This window comes from Oncorhynchus clarkii, chromosome 8 (assembly GCF_045791955.1).
Source record: "Oncorhynchus clarkii lewisi isolate Uvic-CL-2024 chromosome 8, UVic_Ocla_1.0, whole genome shotgun sequence".
Lineage (NCBI taxonomy): Eukaryota > Metazoa > Chordata > Actinopteri > Salmoniformes > Salmonidae > Oncorhynchus > Oncorhynchus clarkii.
Genome location: NC_092154.1, coordinates 11,360,489 through 11,382,005, shown reverse-complemented (window position 1 = coordinate 11,382,005; position 21,517 = coordinate 11,360,489). Strand labels below are relative to the sequence as shown.

The following is a 21,517-nucleotide window of genomic DNA, read 5'->3' as shown; positions in this document are numbered from 1 at the left end:
GTCAAATTATGAGCCGGACGATAAGCCATATTGTCTTACGTTATGCTATACGTACACACATGGATCACCTTACACCTGTGACAAAGGTCTCAAACAAAGACAAAGAAAGCAAGCATGAGTAATGTTATTGGCTGTTTGCTGCAGGTGTAGGTTCATGTAAGAAAATGGCACCTATTACCTAGTGCACTAATGTAGTGCACAATGGAGGGGATAGGGTGCCATGTGGGATGTACACTGGTACTATGTAACACCAGAAGGTTGTGGAGAAGGATAGATGCCCACAAAGAACATTGGGAAACAGTTGTCGTGTCTGGACTATCATTAAATGGGAAGACTGTGTATTATCAAATAAAATATCTTAGTTTAATTATTTTGTGATTAAACTAATCATGTAAACATTAATTAACTAGGCAGTCGGGGCACCACAGGAAAATGTTTAGAGTTAGAATTATAATTCCCTGAATATAACTCTTCAGATATTTTAATATCTGATCAAACCAGTCGCTTATTAATGAATTATTATTATTACCTCATCAGTTCTCATTACTGAATGCCGCAAACCCTTGGATATCTGCACAAACCATCGTTTCTATAATGAATCAGCAATATACAAATTGGCTTAATTATTTATTTACTAACTAACATAAATAATCACACAGAATTACATAACAAACAAACAGTAGATATTTCCGTTACTACATGATACAAAGAAAAGATCCCGAGCCGATATGATGCATTGGTAGACAAAGGAAAGGGGTGGGGACTGAGAAAGACTAAATGAATTCACTACACACAGTGGATAATTATAATCACTGCTATCGTAATCCTTTGAGAATAATTGCAATGTATATATTTACGCCGTATGTCGTTGTTTTCTTCTATGTTGGAATCCAGTTCCTGGTTAACTTTCCCAGAAGTCACAATGTCTTTCGTGGTTGTAGGTGGTTAGAATGGATACTTCAGAGTACCATTCGGAAATGTTCTAATAGATAAATGCTTTGGCGGTTGTCGGTATTCTCGTTCTAGACTTACGTCATTTCTAGCTGCAGACTAGTAATTATATGTCTAAGATTTGCTCTTATTCTGTGGTGATCGATAGTGTCAGAGTTGAACCATTTCCAGCTGTGTAGCCAAAACTACAGCTGTATGGTCTAATGATCTCAATTGTAGCCATTCCAACGTGGGGACTCTGTCCCGGCGTTCTCTGACTTAATGTATATTTTGTAGGAAGTGGGTTTTAAACTCTTGGGAAGAAAGTGTGGTTCTATGACGCCTAATGTGATGTCTGGGCTCACGGGGGTGTGGCCACTGACTAGTTGATCTTTATATGAAAATCCATACTCTCATTTAGAATGTTAACATAACATTACATCTTTTCACAAATAGTTGAATGTTTAATCACATAAGTTTCACAATATTTAGATGTAAATCAGACAGCTGGGAAAAGTACACTTTAAGAGATACAGTTATATGTGTTTCCTGTCCTTCATGAGATCACAAATGAAACACACTCGTCATAACTGTCCCTTAAGTCCCACGGACCATTCCCACACTCTCAAAAATATAAATATTGTTTCGTTCTCCCATTTTGGGGATTAGGAGTTTTGAACGAAGAGAAGCTCTTTGTTCTGGTAGTGTCACGCGTTACTAGGCGTGGAAGGTAGGAGTCAGGCGCAGAGAGCAGAGGGTTCAATAATAGATTATTTAATTTCTCCGGGCACAAAACGGTCACGCCAAACACAGGGCGCAGAAACACTGACCAGCCTAAACACACAGGACAAAACGATCCGGAGAAAAAATACAACCACAACCGACAGCGAACACAAAATAATCCCGCACAACCCTAAGCGGGCCTAACAGGCTTACATAGACCAGAAATCAAGAAACACAAAATAAACAGGTGCAACTAATACGACTAAACCAACAGACAAGGGAAAAGGGATCGGTGGCGGTGACGAAGACCACCGAGCGCCGCCCGAACAGGCAGGGTAGCCACCTTCGGCGGGAGCCGTGACAGGTAGAATCTCTCCCTCAATACTGCATGGTATTTATGACCGATGTAAAACCTGACATGAGAGAGAGAGAGAGAGAGAGAGAAGGGGGAGCCATGTTATACACCCAAAAGCCCACATCGTGACACAGTATACAAGGACACAGGTCAAAGGTCAGACCTATACCTGCATAGTTACACTTAGTTCATGTCAACCATGTTTTTTTGTCAGAGCGTAAATGTTCAGGTTGATAGTGTAGTTCCTATTCATACATGTTGTAACAACATCAAACACTGCAGGTGACTAGCCTGGTCCCTGATCTGTTTGTGCTATCATGTCCGCTCGTTGGCATGACAATGAGTGACAAACTGAGTTGACATGATAGCACAAATAGATCTGGGACCAGGCCCAACAGGCTGAACAATCAACAATAATACAATTCTAATCTGAATCTGCCACGACTACGATTGTCTCCTCCTACTGCATTCATGCTTCAAGGGAAGGCATCATTTGTAAAGATCCAATGGTTGTGGAATGTTGTTGTTGTTGATGATGTCCGTAAGCAGGAAGTTGGCCAACTCTATTGATTACATCATATCACTAAGTCTACTTTTAAACTGTGTAAATTAAACAGTTGATATTTAATGTATTTGGCAGCTAAAGGAGCTTTTGCATTTGTGTCTATTATGGATCCACATTAGCTGCTGCCAAGGCAGAAGCTATTGTTCCTGGGGTCCAGCAAAAAGGCAGTTATAACATTTTAACACGTTTCACAAAACATTAAGTGTGTGCCCTCAGGCTACTACTCTACTACCACATACAGTTGAAGTCAGAAGTTTACATACACTTAGCTTGGAGTCATTAAAACGTGTTTTTCAACTACTCCACAAATTTCTTGTTAACAAACTATAGTTTTGGCAAGACGGTTAGGACATCTACCTTGTGCATGACACAAGTAATTTTTCCAACAATTGTTTACAGACAGATTATTTCACTTATAATTCACTGCATCACAATTCCAGTGGGCCAGAAGTTTACATACACTAAGTTGACTGTGCCATTAAACAGCTTGGAAAATTCCAGAAAATTATGTCATTAGCCTTCTGATAGGCTAATTAACATAATTTGAGTCATTTGGAGGTGTCTATCTATTTCAAGGCTAATGTATTTCAAGGCCAATCCGTGCCTCTTTATTTGACATCATGGGAAAATCAAAAGAAATCAGCCAAGACCTCAGAAAAATAATTGTAGACCTCCACAGGTCTGGTTCATCCTTGGGAGCAATTTCCAAACGCCTGAAGGTACCACGTTCGTCTGTACAAACAGTATAATAGTATGTAGAATAGTAGTATAAACACCATGGGACCACGCAGCCGTCATACCGCTCAGGAAGGAGACGCCTTCTGTCTCCTAGAGATGAATGTACTTTGGTGCAAAAAGTGCAAATCAATCCCAGAACAACAGCAAAGGACCTTGTGAAGATGCTGGAGGAAACAGGTATAAAAGTATCTATATCCACAGTAAAATGAGTCCTATATCGACATAACCTGAAAGGCCGCTCTGCAAGTTAGAAGCCACTGTTCCATGACCATCATAAAAAGACAGACCACGGTTTGCAACTGCACATGGGGACAAAGATCGTACTTTTTGGAGAAATGTCCTCTGGTCTGATGAAACAAAAATAGAACTGTTTGGCCATAATGACCATTGTTATGTTTGGAGGAAAAAGGGGAGGCTTGCAAGCCGAAGAACACCATCCAAACCGTGAAGCCCAGGGGTGGCAGCATCATGTTGTGGGGTGCTTTGCTGCAGGAGGGTCTGGTGCACTTCACAAAAGGGATGGCATCATGCGGGAGGAAAATTATGTGGAAATATTCAAGCAACATCTCAAGACATCAGTCCGGAAGTTAAAGCTTGGTCGCAAATGGGTCTTCCAAATGGACAATGACCCCAAGCATACTTCCAAAGTTGTGGCAAAATGGCTTAAGGACAAAAAGTCAAGGTATTGGAGTGGCCATCACAAAGCCCTGACCTCAATCCTATAGAACATTTGTTGGCAGAACTGAAAAAGCTTGTGCGAGCAAGGAGGCCTTACAAGCCTGACTCAGTTACACCAGCTCTGGCAGGAGGAACGGGCCAAAATTCACCCAACTTATTGTGGGAAGCTTGTGGAACGCTACCCAAAACGTTTGACCCAAGTTAAACAATTTAAAGGCAATGCTACCAAATACTAATTGAATGTCTTAATTTCTGACCCACTGGGAATGTGATGAAAGAAATAAAAGCTGAAATAAATCATTCTCTCTACTATTATTTTAACATTTCACATTCTATAAATAAAGTGGTGATACTAACTGGAATTTTTACTTGGATTAAATGTCAGGAATTGTGAAAAACTGCATTTAAATGTATTTGGCTAAGGTGTATGTAAACTTCAGACTTCAACTGTATCTACAATACAAAATCAATGTGTACGTGTGTATATCAAATCAAATCAAATCAAATTTATTTATATAGCCCTTCGTACATCAGCTGATATCTCAAAGTGCTGTACAGAAACCCAGCCTAAAACCCCAAACAGCAAGCAATGCAGGTGTAGGTATAGAGCATATGTTATTGTGTGTTATTGTGTGTTATTGTATGTTATTGTGTGTGTGTGTGTGTGTGTGTGTGTGTGTGTGTGTGTGTGTGTGTGTGTGTGTGTGTGTGTGTGTGTGTGTGTGTGTGTGTGTGTGTGTGTGTGTGTGTGTGTGTGTGTGTATGTGTCTGTGCCTTTGTGTGTGTCTCTTCACAGTCCCCGCTATTCCATAAGGTGTATTTTCATCAGTTTTTTAAATCTGATTCTACTGCTTGCATCAGATACTTGATATGGAATAGAGTTCCATGTAGTCATGTCTCTATGCAGTACTGTGCGCCTCGCATAGTCTGTTCTGGACTTGGGGACTGTGAAGAGACCTCTTGTGGCATGTCTTGTGGGGCGTGCAGCAAGCAATGCAGGTGTAGGTATAGAGCATATGTTATTGTGTGTTATTGTGTGTTATTGTATGTTACTCGTCTGGCCGTTCTTCAGTGGGCTCACTCTGCCAAGTTAGCCGGCCACCCTGTGTGTGTGTGTGTGTGTGTGTGTGTGTGTGTGTGTGTGTGTGTGTGTGTGTGTGTGTGTGTGTGTGTGTGTGTGTGTGTGTGTGTGTGTGTGTGTGTGTGTGTGTATGTGTCTGTGCCTTTGTGTGTGTCTCTTCACAGTCCCCGCTATTCCATAAGGTGTATTTTCATCAGTTTTTTAAATCTGATTCTACTGCTTGCATCAGATACGGCTTCTCGCTTGGGTGTCTGAGCTGTGTGCTAGTAGTTTAAACAGACAGCTCGGTGCATTCAACATGTCAATACCTCTCACAAATACAAGAATGGATTAAGTCAATCTCTCCTTTACTTTGAGCCAGGAGAGATTGACATGCATATTGTTAATGTCAGCTCCATGTACATTTAAGGGCCAGCCATACTGCCCTCATCTGTGCCAATTTACATTTTCATAAGTCCCTCTTTGTGACACCTGACCAATCGACTGGACAGTAGTTCAGGTGCAACAAAGAAGGCAGAACATATTTTATTATGGACAGACCTCTCCCCATCTTAGCTGCTGTTGCATTAATGTGTTTTGACCATGACAGTTTACAATCAAGGGTTACTCCTAGCAGTTTATTCTCCTCAACCTTATCATGACAAGATTTAGTTGAGGTTTAGGGTTTATTTTCCCAAATGCAGTGCTTGTAGTTTTGGGAATATTTAGGACTAACCTATTTCTTACCACAAATTCTGAAACTGACTGCAGCTCTTTGTTAAATGATGCAGTGATTTCACTTGCTGTGATAGCTGACGTATATAGTGTTGAGTCATCAGCACACATAGACACATAGCCTTTACTCAGAGCCAGTGTCAGGTCATTAGTGAAGATTGAAAAAAGTAAGAGGCCTAGACAGCTGCCCTGGGGAATTCCTGACTATACCTGGATTATGTTGGAGAGGCTTCCATAAAAGAACACCCTCTGTGTTCTGTTGGACTGGTACCTCTCAATTCACAATATAGCAGGGCAGGGGATGTAAAGCCGTAACACATACGTTTTTCCAGCAACAGATAGTTGATTGATAATGTTAAAAGCTGCACTAACAAAACAGCTCCCACAATTGTTTTATTATACATTTCTCTCAGCCAATCATCAGTCATTTGTGTACATGCCGTCCATACTTGTTGAATCCCCATCCGTATATGCGTGCTGAAAATCTGTTTTTAATTTGTTTACTGTGAAATGGCATTGGATCTGGCTAAACACAATTTTTTCCAAAAGTTTACTAAGGGTTGGTAACAGGCTGATTGGTCGATTGTTTGAGCCAGTAAAGGGTGGTTTGCTATTCTTGGGTAGCGGAATGACTTTTGCTTCCCTCCAAGCCTGAGGGCGCACACTTTCTTGTAGGCTGAGATTAAGGAGATGGCAAATAAGAGTGGCAATATCATCCACTATCATCCTCAGTAATTTTCCATCCAAGTTGTCAGACCCAGGTAGCTTGTCATTATTGATAGACAACAATATGTTTTTCACATGTTCCACACTCACTACGGAATTCAAAATTCCAATGTTTGTATTTCATTATTTGGTCAGTTATGCATTGATGTGGGTTCAGAATTTGTTGTTGGCTTTCATTGCTGTTGTTCTCCTTCCCCTTCAAATAATTTCACTGTGGGGGAAAGAGTCGTGGATTCCATTCACAGTGAATATATGGAAAAAGGAAGGAAAATTATAATTTACAATGCAAATGTTTTCTTTCTCAAGCAGATAGATGACTTGCAAAAAGTACTCTGCAATACTGTATATTTTTAAATGTATTTTCGAAATAAGGGCAGCAAGCCATCTGTCAAAAACTCCCCGTGTTGTGGGTTTGACACACACACAAACACACACACAAAAAGGAAAGGAAAGCATTTGCACTCTTACCATGTACAGAGCAAAGGCGAGAGACAGTCAGACAGAGGCAGAAAATAAAAAAGTAAATTGACAGGGATAAAGAGAGGAGAGAGGAAGATGGGAGACGAAGAGGGGAGTGTAAGAGGAGCGAGGAAGAGGATAGGAAATTAAAGAAGAAGAGAGTGGAGAGAGAGAGAGAGAGAGAGAGAGAGAGAGAGAGAGAGAGAGAGAGAGAGAGAGAGAGAGAGAGAGAGAGAGAGAGAGAGAGAGAGAGAGAGAGAGAGAGAGAGAGAGAGAGAGAGAGAGAGAGAGAGAGAGAGAGAGAGAGAGAGAGAGAGAGAGAGAGAGAGAGAGAGAGAGAGAGGGAGAGAGAGAGGGGGAAGGGTGGAGTCAAAGAGGGAGCCCCGGAGAAAGTAGGAGGAAATGACAGAGAGAAGGGAAAGCAGGGCAGAGGGAGAAAGAGAGGAGGCCATAGAGATAGAGAGAGATACAGAGGGGGTTTGGAAGTAGGAATACACAGATGAGAGAGCATAAGAGGAAGCCAGACAGACAGCAGTGCAGACAGGCGGACAGCAGTGCAGACAGACAGACATCATTGCAGACAGACAGACATCATTGCAGACAGACAGACAGACAGACAGACAGACAGACAGACAGACAGAGGCATGTCCACCCAACCGGGTCCCCAGCACAGGGTCTTGTTCCAAACCCCAGGTGAGGAGAAGGCGGAAGAGGAGCCTCCTCAACGCAGACTGGGAAAACTCACGGTCAAGTACAACCGCAAGGACCTGCAAAAGAGGCTGGACATCGAGGAGTGGATTGACGGGCAGCTGCATCTCCTGTTCGACTGTGAGGTGAGTTTAAGCTATCTTCTGATTTAAGGTCAGCTCCTTTTACACCAGTGTTGATCTTCACCATTGTGGTGTAATATATCAAAAACTAGTCTTGGACCAGTATCTTATTAGGGCATGATGTAAATATAATGGTAAAGTAAGCAAGCTTTAGTTTAGACAAGGGAGCTCCCATAGCAACAGTCGCCTGGTAGAGAAGGGGAGAAACAGAGTTTAGGAGAGGTGAGGGAAGAGGGGATGGTGCTCCCTTGTTAGAGAGGATAGAGAGAAGGAGATAAAGTTCAGTACTTTGGTTATTTCATGTTGTGACAGAATCTAGCTATCTTGGGATATTTCTCTGTGCGTTTCCAGAGCAGACAAACTGAATTGGGAACCTGAATGAGGCTGAGTGAGGCTAAGTATGAAGACTTGATTGACTCAAATAATTAGTCCCGGAACCAGAGGGAGCTCAGTCCAATTATAACCTCAGCTGTGGCAATTTGATTACCGGGCCCCTAGGAAATGCAATGGAAACTCAAATTTGGGCTCCAGTTTTGGCTCCTTGTCAGTGAACCGTAAACCTTTTGTTTTGGGAGATAGAAGATAGTCGATAGATAGACGATAGATAGATGATAGATAGACCATATATAGAAGATATATAGATGATACAAGATACTGTAGATGCCTGTGGAAACATATCCAGGATCAGTTTATCCTCAATCAATCCTAACATTAGGATAATTTTGATTTGATTTGATTAACACATATCAGTATACACATATTCATATTTTGTGACCCATTAAACCAACTTCCGTTATAAATAGTCTAAAATCACATGTACTGTAAGTGAAGTACTGTAGCTAAAGTTCTCTAGAATTCTTTTATTTCTACTTTGCCCTCCTGGAGGTCATTGTCAGGAACGCTGTCTTTTTTCACATGACCTTGGGACACAGTTGTCCCTTAGCCAGTGAAGCCTATATGGAAGTAAATAACTGGTGGCTAAAGAACCCAGTGTTTGAGAGAGAAAGGGGCCTAGTCAGGGTTCAACTAAGGCGTCATATGACCAGCAGCGTGGGTGACAATAGAGTCGGTGTGCTGGCCCCCATCCAATGTCCCCTTTGCCCCCATCCAATGTCCCCTTTGCCCCCATCCAATGTCACCTTTGCCCCCATTGTAAGAAAGTCCATAATAAAAGTTGGCCTGAAACAATTTATTTTATTTAACAAGGTAAGTTGACTGAGAACACGTTCTCATTTACAGCAACGACCTGGGGAATAGTTACAGGGGAGAGGAGGGGGATGAGCCAATTGTAAGCTGGGGATGATTAGGTGACAGCTTGGGAATTTAGCCAGGACACCAGGGTCAACACCCCTACTCTTACGATAAGTACCATGGGATCTTTAATGACCTCAGAGAGTCAGGACACCCGTTTAACGTCCCATCCGAAAGACGGCACCCTACACAGGGCAGCGTCCCCAATCACTGCCCTGGGGTATTGGGATATTTTTTTAGACCTGAGGAAAGAGTGCCTCCTACTGGCCCTCCAACACCACTTCAAGCAGCATCTGGTGTCCCATCCAAGGACTGACAAGGACCAACCCTGCTTAGCTTCAGAAGCAAGCCAGCAGTGGGATGCAGGGTGGTATGCTGCTATACAATGCCCTGTATAGTACAGTGGTGGCCAAAAAATATTTTACATAATCAATAATAGAATCAATGAAATACATCTTACATTTGCATCTTTAGTACTAACACCATGTCCAGTAGCTCTGATTGAAAGATAAAAGTTGAGTATTAAAACTGAAGCTGCTTTCACAGTGTAAAGCCTCACATTTGTATGGGAGGAGAAGTACAGTGAACTGGCCTGAGAAATCACCACCAGTTTATTATCATATTCCTTCAAAAGAATATTGTTCATTTTCTAGAAGGTTTCCTTGATATTTCGTCCCTGGTAGGCACTCATTGTTGTCTCTGAATAGTTGTTTCTTTGTTCCTATATTAATGGAAATACCAAAGTAGTGTACAACAGACTGTGTTGTGGGTTCAAATCAATTCAAAGTCATTTAATCTTGACATTCTCCAGGATGACCTAGCCAGATCTGAGGGATTGGACCCTCACTGCATTCATGATAAATGATCAGATAGCATTATTATTTTCCAAGACACTGAGGTTAGAAATAGTTCATACATGATTGAGAAAGGATGGAAAGATGAAAAGAGAATAACAATCTACTTTTTACTCATTGAGTTAATACTGTAGCATTTTTCCAAGTAGCAGTCAGTACGTGTGTTCTACTTGATTTATGCCAGTGGAAAGAAAGTAGGAATTGAGTAAAGGAGCTTGCCAAGTGATACGAGGAAGGTCTGAAGTGGTTTGCTATGGGGGGAAAAACAAAAGTAATCTGGACTTTATTGATATTCACTAAACTAAAAGGAAAACATTGTAGAAGCAGAAACATATCCATTACCCTCCAGTATGCCACAAAGGTGGTTTAAGCTTCCACTAACACACAGGTCAGAGGTCACATTCTTTTTTTTGTGTGTTAAGTTCATTCCAAAAAACAAAATGGCTGACTTATTGACTTCCCCCTGCAGAGTAAATCCTCTCTGCATGCTACGGCAGGTAAGCGATTACCTCCAGTTAGCCTACCAAGATTTAACATGTTTGCCCACAGTGTAGATAAATGCACTGAACATTTCTTGCTCAAAGATTCTTGACTTGATTAATATTCTGGGGATCAGCTTAATTTCTCAGCTATTTGTGCTTAAACCTCCTCTTAGCTTCACACGGTGAATGACATTGGCTTCCCAATACCTAAACTAATTTCCCCCTAAATTATAGAACCTGAGCTTTAATGGTTTAGTAATAGTTGGTTTCAGATTATAGAGTACCGATGATGAGTGTATGGTGTTGAATGCAGTCAGGGATGGTACATACAGGCCGCATAAACACAATCTATGAAACTAGTCCTAGCTGTTGTTCAATTCCACAGGGTTTGTAATACAATGTGTGTTTTAAAGAGAAAAATTGAAAAAAAGATATCAAGCTACCGATAAAGTCTACCCCTGGAACCACACGTGAATTAAGGAATAACCTTCAATAATTCAACACATGACCCTAGGCGTCTGTGTCGAAATACCCCACAGCGTAACCTTAAGCATCAGCTGCCAAAATACCTTAATTGGAACCCCTGTACTATACCTATAAATCAAATCAATTTTTATTTGTCACATACACATGGTTAGCAGATGTTAATGCGAGTGTAGCGAAATGCTTGAGCTTCTAGTTCCGACAATGCATTAATAACCAACGAGTAATCTAGCTAACAATTCCAAAACTACTACCTTATACACACAAGTGTAAAGGGATAAAGAATATGTACATAAAGATATATGAATGAGTCATGGTACAGAGCGGCATAGGCAAGATGCAGTAGATGGTATCGAGTACAGTATATACATATGAGATGAGTATGTAAACAAAGTGGCACAGTTTAAAGTTGCTAGTGATACATGTATTACATAAAGATGCAGTAGATGATATAGAGTACAGTATATACGTATGCATATGAGATGAATAATGTAGGATATGTAAACATTATATTAAGTAGCATTGTTTAAAGTGGCTAGTGATATATTTTACATCAATTCCCATTATTAAAGTGGCTGGAGTTGAGTCAGTGTGTTGGCAGCAGCCACTCAATGTTAGTGGTGGCTGTTTAACAGTCTGATGGCCTTGAGATAGAAGCTGTTTTTCAGTCTCTCGGTCCCAGCTTTGATGCACCTGTACTGACCTCGCCTTCTGGATGATAGCGGGGTGAACAGGCAGTGGCTCGGGGGTTGTTGTCCTTGATGATCTTTATGGCCTTCCTGTGACATAGGGTGGTGTAGGTGTCCTGGAGGGCAGGTAGTTTGCTCCCGGTGATGCGTTGTGCAGACCTCACTACCCTCTGGAGAGCCTTACGGTTGTGGGCAGAGCAGTTGCCGTACCAGGCGGTGATACAGCCCGACAGGATGCTCTCAATTGTGCATCTGTAGAAGTTTGTGAGTGCTTTTGGTGACAAGCCGAATTTCTTCAGCCTCCTGAGGTTGAAGAAGCGCTGCTGCGCCTTCTTCACAACGCTGTCTGTGTGGGTGGACCAATTCAGTTTGTCTGTGATGTGTACGCCGAGGAACTTAAAACTTACTACCCTTTCCACTACTGTTCCATCGATGTGGATAGGGGGGTGTTCCCTCTGCTGTTTCCTGAAGTCCACAATCATCTCCTTAGTTTTGTTGACGTTGAGTGTGAGGTTATTTTCCTGACACCACACTCCGAGGGCCCTCACCTCCTCCCTGTAGGCCGTCTCGTCGTTGTTGGTAATCAAGCCTACCACTGTTGTGTCGTCCGCAAACTTGATGATTGAGTTGGAGGCGTGCGTGGCCACGCAGTCGTGGGTGAACAGGGAGTACAGGAGAGGGCTCAGAACGCACCCTTGTGGGGCCCCAGTGTTGAGGATCAGCGGGGTGGAGATGTTGTTACCTACCCTCACCACCTGGGGGCGGCCCATCAGGAGGTCCAGTACCCAGTTGCACAGGGCGGGGTCGAGACCCAGGGTCTCGAGCTTGATGACGAGTTTGGAGGGTACTATGGTGTTAAATGCTGAGCTGTAGTCGATGAACAGCATTCTCACATACAGTGCCTTGCGAAAGTATTCGGCCCCCTTGAACTTTGCGACCTTTTGCCACATTTCAGGCTTCAAACATAAAGATATAAAACTGTATTTTTTTGTGAAGAATCAACAACAAGTGGGACACAATCATGAAGTGGAACGACATTTATTGGATATTTTAAACTTTTTTAACAAATCAAAAACTGAAAAATTGGGTGTGCAAAATTATTCAGCCCCCTTAAGTTAATACTTTGTAGCGCCACCTTTTGCTGCGATTACAGCTGTAAGTCGCTTGGGGTATGTCTCTATCAGTTTTGCACATCGAGAGACTGACATTTTTTCCCATTCCTCCTTGCAAAACAGCTCGAGCTCAGTGAGGTTGGATGGAGAGCATTTGTGAACAGCAGTTTTCAGTTCTTTCCACAGATTCTCTATTGGATTCAGGTCTGGACTTTGACTTGGCCATTCTAACACCTGGATATGTTTATTTTTTAACCATTCCATTGTAGATTTTGCTTTATGTTTTGGATCATTGTCTTGTTGGAAGACAAATCTCCGTCCCAGTCTCAGGTCTTTTGCAGACTCCATCAGGTTTTCTTCCAGAATGGTCCTGTATTTGGCTCCATCCATCTTCCCATCAATTTTAACCATCTTCCCTGTCCCTGCTGAAGAAAAGCAGGCCCAAACCATGATGCTGCCACCACCATGTTTGACAGTGGGGATGGTGTGTTCAGGGTGATGAGCTGTGTTGCTTTTACGCCAAACATAACGTTTTGCATTGTTGCCAAAAAGTTCAATCTTGGTTTCATCTGACCAGAGCACCTTCTTCCACATGTTTGGTGTGTCTCCCAGGTGGCTTGTGGCAAACTTTAACCGACACTTTTTATGGATATCTTTAAGAAATGGCTTTCTTCTTGCCACTCTTCCATAAAGGCCAGATTTGTGCAATATACGACTGATTGTTGTCCTATGGACAGAGTCTCCCACCTCAGCTGTAGATCTCTGCAGTTCATCCAGAGTGATCATGGGCCTCTTGGCTGCATCTCTGATCAGTCTTCTCCTTGTATGAGCTGAAAGTTTAGAGGGACGGCCAGGTCTTGGTAGATTTGCAGTGGTCTGATACTCCTTCCATTTCAATATTATCGCTTGCACAGTGCTCCTTGGGATGTTTAAAGCTTGGGAAATCTTTTTGTATCCAAATCCGGCTTTAAACTTCTTCACAACAGTATCTCGGACCTGCCTGGTGTGTTCCTTGTTCTTCATGATGCTCTCTGCGCTTTTAATGGACCTCTGAGACTATCACAGTGCAGGTGCATTTATACGGAGACTTGATTACACACAGGTGGATTGTATTTATCATCATTAGTCATTTAGGTCAACATTGGATCATTCAGAGATCCTCACTGAACTTCTGGAGAGAGTTTGCTGCACTGAAAGTAAAGGGGCTGAATAATTTTGCACACCCAGTTTTTCAGTTTTTGATTTGTTAAAAAAGTTTTAAATATCCAATAAATGTCGTTCCACTTCATGATTGTGTCCCACTTGTTGTTGATTCTTCACAAAAAAATACAGTTTTATATCTTTATGTTTGAAGCCTGAAATGTGGCAAAAGGTCGCAAAGTTCAAGGGGTCCGAATACTTTCGCAAGGCACTGTAGGTATTCCTCTTGTCCAGATGGGTTAGGGCAGTGTGCAGTGTGGTTAAGATTGCATCGTCTGTGGACCTATTTGGGCGGTAAGCAAATTGGAGTGGGTCTAGGGTGTCAGGTAGGGTGGAGGTGATATGGTCCTTGACTAGTCTCTCAAAGCACTTCATGATGACGGAAGTGAGTGCTACGGGGCGGTAGTCGTTTAGCTCAGTTACCTTCGCTTTCTTGGGAACAGGAACAATGGTGGCCTCTCTTGAAGCATGTGGGAACAGCAGACTGGGATAGGGATCGAATAAACACACCAGCCAGCTGGTCTGCGCATGCTCTGAGGGCGCGGCTGGGGATGCCGTCTGGGCCTGCAGCCTTGCGAGAGTTAACACGTTTAATAAATATATATAAAGAGGTGTCATTGTGTGGATTTGAATGGAGTTTAATGGACAACTACAGATGTAGGATCTTAATTTGATCACTCTCACACTGATCATTTTCCTGCCAATCAGGACTTGCAAACTTGTAGTGTATTTGAGTTTTAAAAAGGTTTCTAACATTTGTCATTTTTACTTAGAAATTTGACTTGATTTGCACTAATGAAAAATGAATCAACCCCTACAAAAATGTCCAAAAATTATAATCCACAATATAATTCACATTTCCTGTTGCTGCAAGATTATTTTCCTGCTCTAACAAATTGGCTCAAAATAAGATCCTACATCTGAAGTTTACCACAGGAGGGGTGAACATAACTTTTAAAGCTCCAAGGTCATACAATAGAAAACATTAGCTAATGTATTGCATTTAAGGGATAATGGCCCATTTAGCTCACAGGGTTAGCCTTATCTAGCTTAATATAGCCTAATGATTTTCCTTGTCCTCGTTTTATGATCATTACTTCTAAGAGTCTGACTGTTGCTGACAAGCTTGTTCTGGCTTTCCAGAGTTGTGACGCTAAAGGCTGCCGTGTCAGCGGAATAGGCTGTCTTGTAGATTTAGATGAGGGACTGCATTTAGTTCCACTTCCAAAGGGGACAAAAAGTACACCCATTCATCAAATCAAACATTATTTGTCACATGCGGTGTAGACCTTACTGTGAAATGCTTCCTTACGATCCCTTAACCAACCATTTTTTTTTTTTGAAATAATAATAAACCAAAGTAAAAAAATAAAAAAATAAAAAAGGTACACAATAAATTAACAACGAAGCTATATACAGGGGGTACCGAGTCAATGTGCGGGGATAGATGTTAGTCAAGGTATTTGAGGTAATATGTACAGTGCATTTGGAAATGATTCAAACCCCTTCACTTTTTCCACATTTTGTTGAATCCTCATCAATCCACACACATCTACACCCAATGACAAAGCAAAACCCGGTTTTTAGACATTTTTGATAATTTATTAAAATTGAAAAACAGATACATTATTTACATAAGTATTCAGACCCTTTGCTATGAGACTCGAAATTGAACTCATGTGTATCCTGTTTCCATTGATCATTCTTGAGATGTTTCTACAACTTGATTGGAGTCCACCTGTGGTAAATTCAACTGATTAGAAATGATTTGGAAAGGCACACACCTGTCTATATAAGGTCCAGTGCATAAGTTGACAGTGCATGTCAGAGCAAAAACCAAGCCATGAGTTCGAAGGAATTCGAGCCACAGATCTGGGGAAGGGTGGCAAAAAAATTCTGCAGCATTGAAGGTCCCCAAGAACACAGTGGCCTCCATCATTCTTAAATGGAAGAAGTAGACAGGTCCTGGATGGCAGGAAGTACTACCCTTTGATTGATTGAAGCACTATCCTCTGTAGCGTACTACCCTCATTGGTCTATAACTATATTTTCTATTGGGCAGAATATGTGTTTGCTCCTTGATGCCTTCTCAGTTAGTGGAACGAACTAAGAGAAAAAGGAAGTTAAAGTTGATAAAAAATGTCACTACCATAAGCTAGAATGTATTTTGGAAAGCATCCCTGTTTTATCTCAACCTAACAGAGAACAAACAGGGCAAGGCCTAACTTCCTTCTTGCCCACAATTTCCTGTTCTGGAATGGTACAACAAAAAGGTACCATAATGCAGGAGATGACAACTGTAAATTAAGAGCTTTATAATTAGCCTGTTTGTCAGTTGAAATGCAGCTCTAAATAAGTTGCAAAGTCATTTTGAGGTTTGAAAAATGTATGCACTGTACTCATGATTGCGGTTCTTGAAAACCATTTCAGTGCCCAACCCATTTTCTCCATTATCCTCCCTAATGCTGTTGAAAAGCAACATCTCAACACAAATGACAAATGATCTTCATGCATTAATTAGACCAAAACGTTCTGCTGCGTAGAATAAGAACCTTTTTGTCTTTGCGTAAGTGTGCAGGGAACATTAGGTGCACTTGTGTTTTGGTTTCCTGGCTGTTTCCCCACTCATTAATGATGTCAACAGTCATTTCCCATCTTCTACTGTCAGGATCGGCAGCCATTTTGTCTCATTAGACAAATTGTAGGTAGGTACAATAGGGAACAGATTTACTAGTATAGGCCAACATACTCATGAAATGATCATTGAAAACTAAGGATCATTTCAATGGAAGCTAATTTGCAAGGGAAAGTGTTCTCTGGGTAAATCTTATGATCTATTAGCCCTCTCTATGCCTAAACCTCTTCCTGGAGATCTACCATCCACATTATGTCAGACGTTTGCGATAGTTCATTGATATTAAAATGGCAGAACAGTGTGAATGGGAATTGTAGAGTTATAGGTGCACAATATGTTTTATTTTTTGTGGTTATTTACCTTTAAAGTATGTCATTGGCTCTTTGGTAGCTGTGGCTGCATGATTAGTGGGACAACTGTGGTCCACCAAAGCCCAGTGTATGCCAGGGAATGTTGTGCTTGTTGGCCGTCAACACAAAAGACTAAGTGTCTGAACTATTATCTGTGCGTGACTGTGTGGGTCACAAAAATGCTATCACTTCCTATCAACATGGAAATCTGCTGGCAACCAACAACAAAAAAAGGAGGGGAAAAAAAGGGAATGTTTTTATTTGCTTTGTTCCTTTCACAGTGATCGTTGTGTGTGTTCATCCATCAACAATCAGGTTCATGAAAATGGTTGAGTGAGAAAGCAACGGATGCCCTTTCTCAGAATGTATATTCTGGATGAAGAAATGCATTAGTGTACAGTTGACAGAGAGGACATTCAGCCTTTTTTTCATTGGTTAAATGTATTATTAGAATAAATGGAGAGCTATCTTGTTGACATTTGGGTTCTTGTTTTATTCCAGTTCTCTCTTTGTTTGTGTTTTGCCTTTCTTTCAGGAGGAGGATATTCCAGAGTTAGAAATTGACATGGATGAGTTGCTGGATCTATCAGACGCAGAACAGAGAGCAAAGCTACATGTGAGCTCAAAATCCTTGGTCTATTCAGACCTGTGTACAAATACTATTCATCTTCTTGCAAATACTGTAGCTGTGCTTAATTGAATTTGGCTGGCATTGGAACAGTCCCCAAAGTGCAAAACTCAACCCATCTGGCATTGACAGGCTCAACCAAACGCTCAAACTATTTGAACGAGAACTAAAGCTATTTCAACCCTGTTCTAAATCTGTCAAAAACACCTTGTGATTTTTAACAAAGAGTCAGAGTGAAAGGGTTCATGGTTTCCCATGTCTATTTCTACAGGACCTTCTTCAAGACTGTGACAAGCCCAAAGAGGTAAGGAAGCACCAAACAAATTGCATTGAGAGACAAGGCCCTTTGGATTTGATAATGTAGTTAGCAGTGGAGGCTGCAGATGGGAGGACGGCTCATAATAATGTCCGGAATGGAATAGTATCAAACACGTGTTTGATACTATTCCATTACACTCCATTCATAGCCATTACACTCCATTCATAACCATTACACTCCATTCATAGCCATTACACTCCATTCATAGCCATTACACTCCATTCATAGCCATTACACTCCATTCATAGCCATTACACTCCATTCATAGCCATTACACTCCATTCATAGCCATTACACTCCATTCATAGCCATTACACTCCATTCATAGCCATTACACTCCATTCATAGCCATTACACTCCATTCATAGCCATTACACTCCATTCCAGTCATTTTATGAGCCATCCACCCCTAAACAGCTTCACTCTGAGCCCCATGCACATTCAGCTGAGAGAAAGGAAAAGCCTGACATAGTAACTACCACGGTATTGGCTATTTCAAAGTTAGCTACTTGATTCATGAAGGATGTGGAAACTGTTATTGACACGCTAATGATGGGTGGGTGAGGCACCGTTTAATGAATAATCCAATGATACAGGCAATCTTTCTAACGGGAGGCAGATAGCCTCGAGGTTAGAGCGTTGGACCAGTAACCTAAAGGTTGGTGGTTTGAATTCCAGAGCCGACAAGGTGAAAACCCAACTGCTCCAGGGGCGCTGGACAATGGTGACCCTGGCCGTGACCCCACTCCCTGTGGGTGTCTCAGGGAGAGTTGGGATATGAAAGAAACACATTTCCATGACACACTGACGCTTGTACAAGTGTGTAACAGGACAAATATAAGCAGCCCCTAAATGTTCGATTATTATCTTGTGATGTGCGGTAAAAAACAGTGAATCTTCCGTTGACCCATGCACGACTGCTACTTGTTTACCTGGGCACTCATACAGACGACCCCAGGACCTGACCCCACCACACAACCCCTTACCCCAGTGAGACTGCTCTCTAGTGGTGAGAAGTGACAGCCCAAAACAAACCCAAACATACACCCTATCAAAATGACTCTTACAACCACAACATGTGAGATATACTTCCACTAAGTTTCCATAAACACACCTAAAACTGTGTTGTGCATGCACGTATTGACTGGTTAACCTGTAAACAGAATTACCACCTCTCGCTCACATCTTCTCTACTGTTTCCTGACAGGACTTCATCGACGGCTTGCTGTATCGTATGAAGGGACTTCGCAAGATGTCCCTGAAAAAATGAACAAAAGTTGGACCATGTGAAATGAGACACCATTGTCTCTCACCTGTAGCTGTGGATGTGTGTACAGTGACAGTCCTCATGTATCTAGATATATTCTTATGTATCCACAATCTGCACTATCAGTGTCTATATTAGTGGTTGGCAGCACTTGTCAAAGAGGGTCCCCATGGCCAGTCCGTCCTGACCTTATATTATTAGGACCATTTGATACCATATATGTCTTACTCACATAAGCCTGGTGGGTCTTCCAATGGGGCATCTGTGTAAAACTGAGTTTATATATGACGTAATATAGCATAGGGATGTCCTACTAGATTCAAACACCTCTTGGTATCAGTTGCCTCTGAAGTAGAATGAGAGATCCAGTCTAGTGTTGATGGATTATCCAGTCTATCGTTTATGTCGATGTTTTTCACTGTTATGTTACAGAATGGTTCACCAATTCACCATGGCCTGGTTTGTTATGTTCTTCGGTGTTAATGGACACTTCTGGCATTTTGAATAATCAGATCACAGCTTATTGTTATGTTGACATTCTTTTTTCTTTTTTCTGAATTTTTTCTGAAATGTTTTCTCTGATGAATCCCCTGCTATGACTAGCCCAAGAATGTACTGTCGTGACTTTGGCTATGCCGGATTAAGTAATATGATATGCTATTCTATATTAATATCACCTGATTGAGCTAATCATGTAAATGTAATTAACTAGAGAGTCAGGCACCACGAAATAATATTTATAGAGCTGTTATCTTCCGAATAAACTCTTAAAGACCTAGTAATATTTTACATCAATAGCAGTCAACATTAATCATCACCTTAATTCAGTCTCATCTGAAAGTTGTAGATTCTTAGTTATCTGCATGAACCCTGGCTAACAATTTGAATCAGCAATACAAAATTGGGTTTAATTATTTATTTACTAAATACCTAACTAATCACACAGAATTAATCATAACTTGATGACAAATTACGTCATAAAGGAAAACGTCCCTAGCGGGCGGAACAGGTATGACAGCTTGTTACACAAAGGAAAAGGGCTGGGTTTGATTCGAAAGAGCCGGAAGACTGAGGAACAAAGGAAAGAGGCTGTGCTATCGTAAATACAGTATCTTATGCATTCTAAATTACCGCCCATTTGGAAAAGGAAAATGCAATAAATATTTACTCTGAGCTGCGCTTCAGTAGGTTGGTGGTAGATGGAAGAGCGTGTTGCCAAATCGAGTCCTCTATCCTTTGAAGAATGTCTCTGGTGGTCAATTGGATAAGTTGTAGTAACGTCGTTGTGTGATAGACAGGATACTCTGTCTGTTCCTTCCTAACCCTCGTTTGCAGCAGCTGTTGCTAACTCAACGGCTAGGAGGTATCACTTCTGTAGTGAATAAGAGTTCAAAGTTTATACCATTCGTAACCAAAGCTCACGCTGATGTTGGCTTCGTTCTGTAGTTATTATCTGAACCATTCTGACATAGGACCGTCATCCTCACATCATCAGAACAGAAAGTTATGTTGTCGTCAAGGCTTTATATAGGAAGGGAGAAAAGGGGTGTGTTTCATAGTTTACAACCTCTGTCTCTTCACGTGGGCAGGCCACTGAGTGAGCAGCCCTATCTTATGTAAACGCACATCTCACATTTTTGAAGCTAAAATCACATTTCATCCTGTCACAAATAATTTCATATTCAAACATTTAAATTGAACAACAATTCCATGTGAATCCGATAACTCTGATGTGTAGACTTTCCACTGTAGAGTTTATGTCATCTTATCATTGATGAGAATGTCTCAGATGACAACCGAACTGACATCATATTCATTAAGTACCACCGCATATGTTCCATTGGTCGGATTAGTTCATTTCCCCCATTTCCCCCCACCTTCTGACGTTCCCAGAATCTCTATGTTAACCAAGAGTTTTGCAAATGTAACCTCAGTAGGGTAGAGAGAGGAAAAAGGGGGGACTGTCATAAACCTATCCCCCAGGCCAATGTCATGACAGTACTGTAAAATCTCATTAACTGTTACATCGGAATTTCAAATGTGATCTCCAATAGAAAATATGTGTACTGTGATGTTACCTATGATATTCTGGAAAATATCACCTAAAACAAATTCACTTCGATCCATAAAAGGGCAGTTAGGCATCACAGAATGTCGACGAGCCTTGGAACCGCTAAAGATCCCAATGGGGGGAATCGAAACTTTTTCTCTTTGTGAATTTCAATAAATCTGTGGAAGCATATCAGAGTTTTGACATTCTTCAGGGCAGAAGGTAGCAGAGCGTTAAGCCAGTAACCAAAAGGTGACGAGTTCGAGTATTAGAGCCGGCAAGGTTAAAAATGTGTCGATGTGTACTTGAGCAAGGCACTTAACCTTAAATTGATCCAGGGACGCTGTACTACTATGGCTGACCCTGTTAAACAACACATTTCACTGCACCTATCTGTA

At 41.4% G+C, this 21,517-nt stretch overlaps 1 protein-coding gene across 2 annotated transcripts; it reads left to right on the top strand.

The window, feature by feature from the left end:
- The first annotated feature begins 7,278 nt into the window (after positions 1–7,278).
- Positions 7,279–21,311, top strand: LOC139414941 (protein phosphatase 1 regulatory subunit 14B-like). Of its 2 annotated transcripts, XR_011634918.1 has the most exons (5): positions 7,335–7,802; positions 17,391–17,471; positions 17,755–17,787; positions 19,010–20,666; positions 20,963–21,311. XR_011634918.1 is itself a non-coding variant. In XM_071162590.1 (4 exons), exons 1-4 carry the CDS (start codon positions 7,614–7,616, stop codon positions 19,070–19,072), a joined length of 366 nt encoding a protein of 121 aa, XP_071018691.1. In that variant the 5' UTR covers positions 7,279–7,613; the 3' UTR covers positions 19,073–21,311. The 2 variants fall into 2 exon arrangements, 1 of the variants encoding a protein (XP_071018691.1); XM_071162590.1 differs by having other exon boundaries at positions 7,279–7,802; positions 19,010–21,311.
- Positions 21,312–21,517: the final 206 nt, after the last annotated feature.

Coding starts and splice junctions, on each gene's coding strand:
- LOC139414941 (XM_071162590.1), top strand. CDS start 7,614: ATGTCCACCCAACCGGGTCCCCAGCACAGGGTCTTGTTCCAAACCCCA. Junction 7,803..17,390: donor ATCTCCTGTTCGACTGTGAG/GTGAGTTTAAGC, acceptor CCTTTCTTTCAG/GAGGAGGATATTCCAGAGTT. Junction 17,472..17,754: donor AACAGAGAGCAAAGCTACAT/GTGAGCTCAAAA, acceptor CTATTTCTACAG/GACCTTCTTCAAGACTGTGA.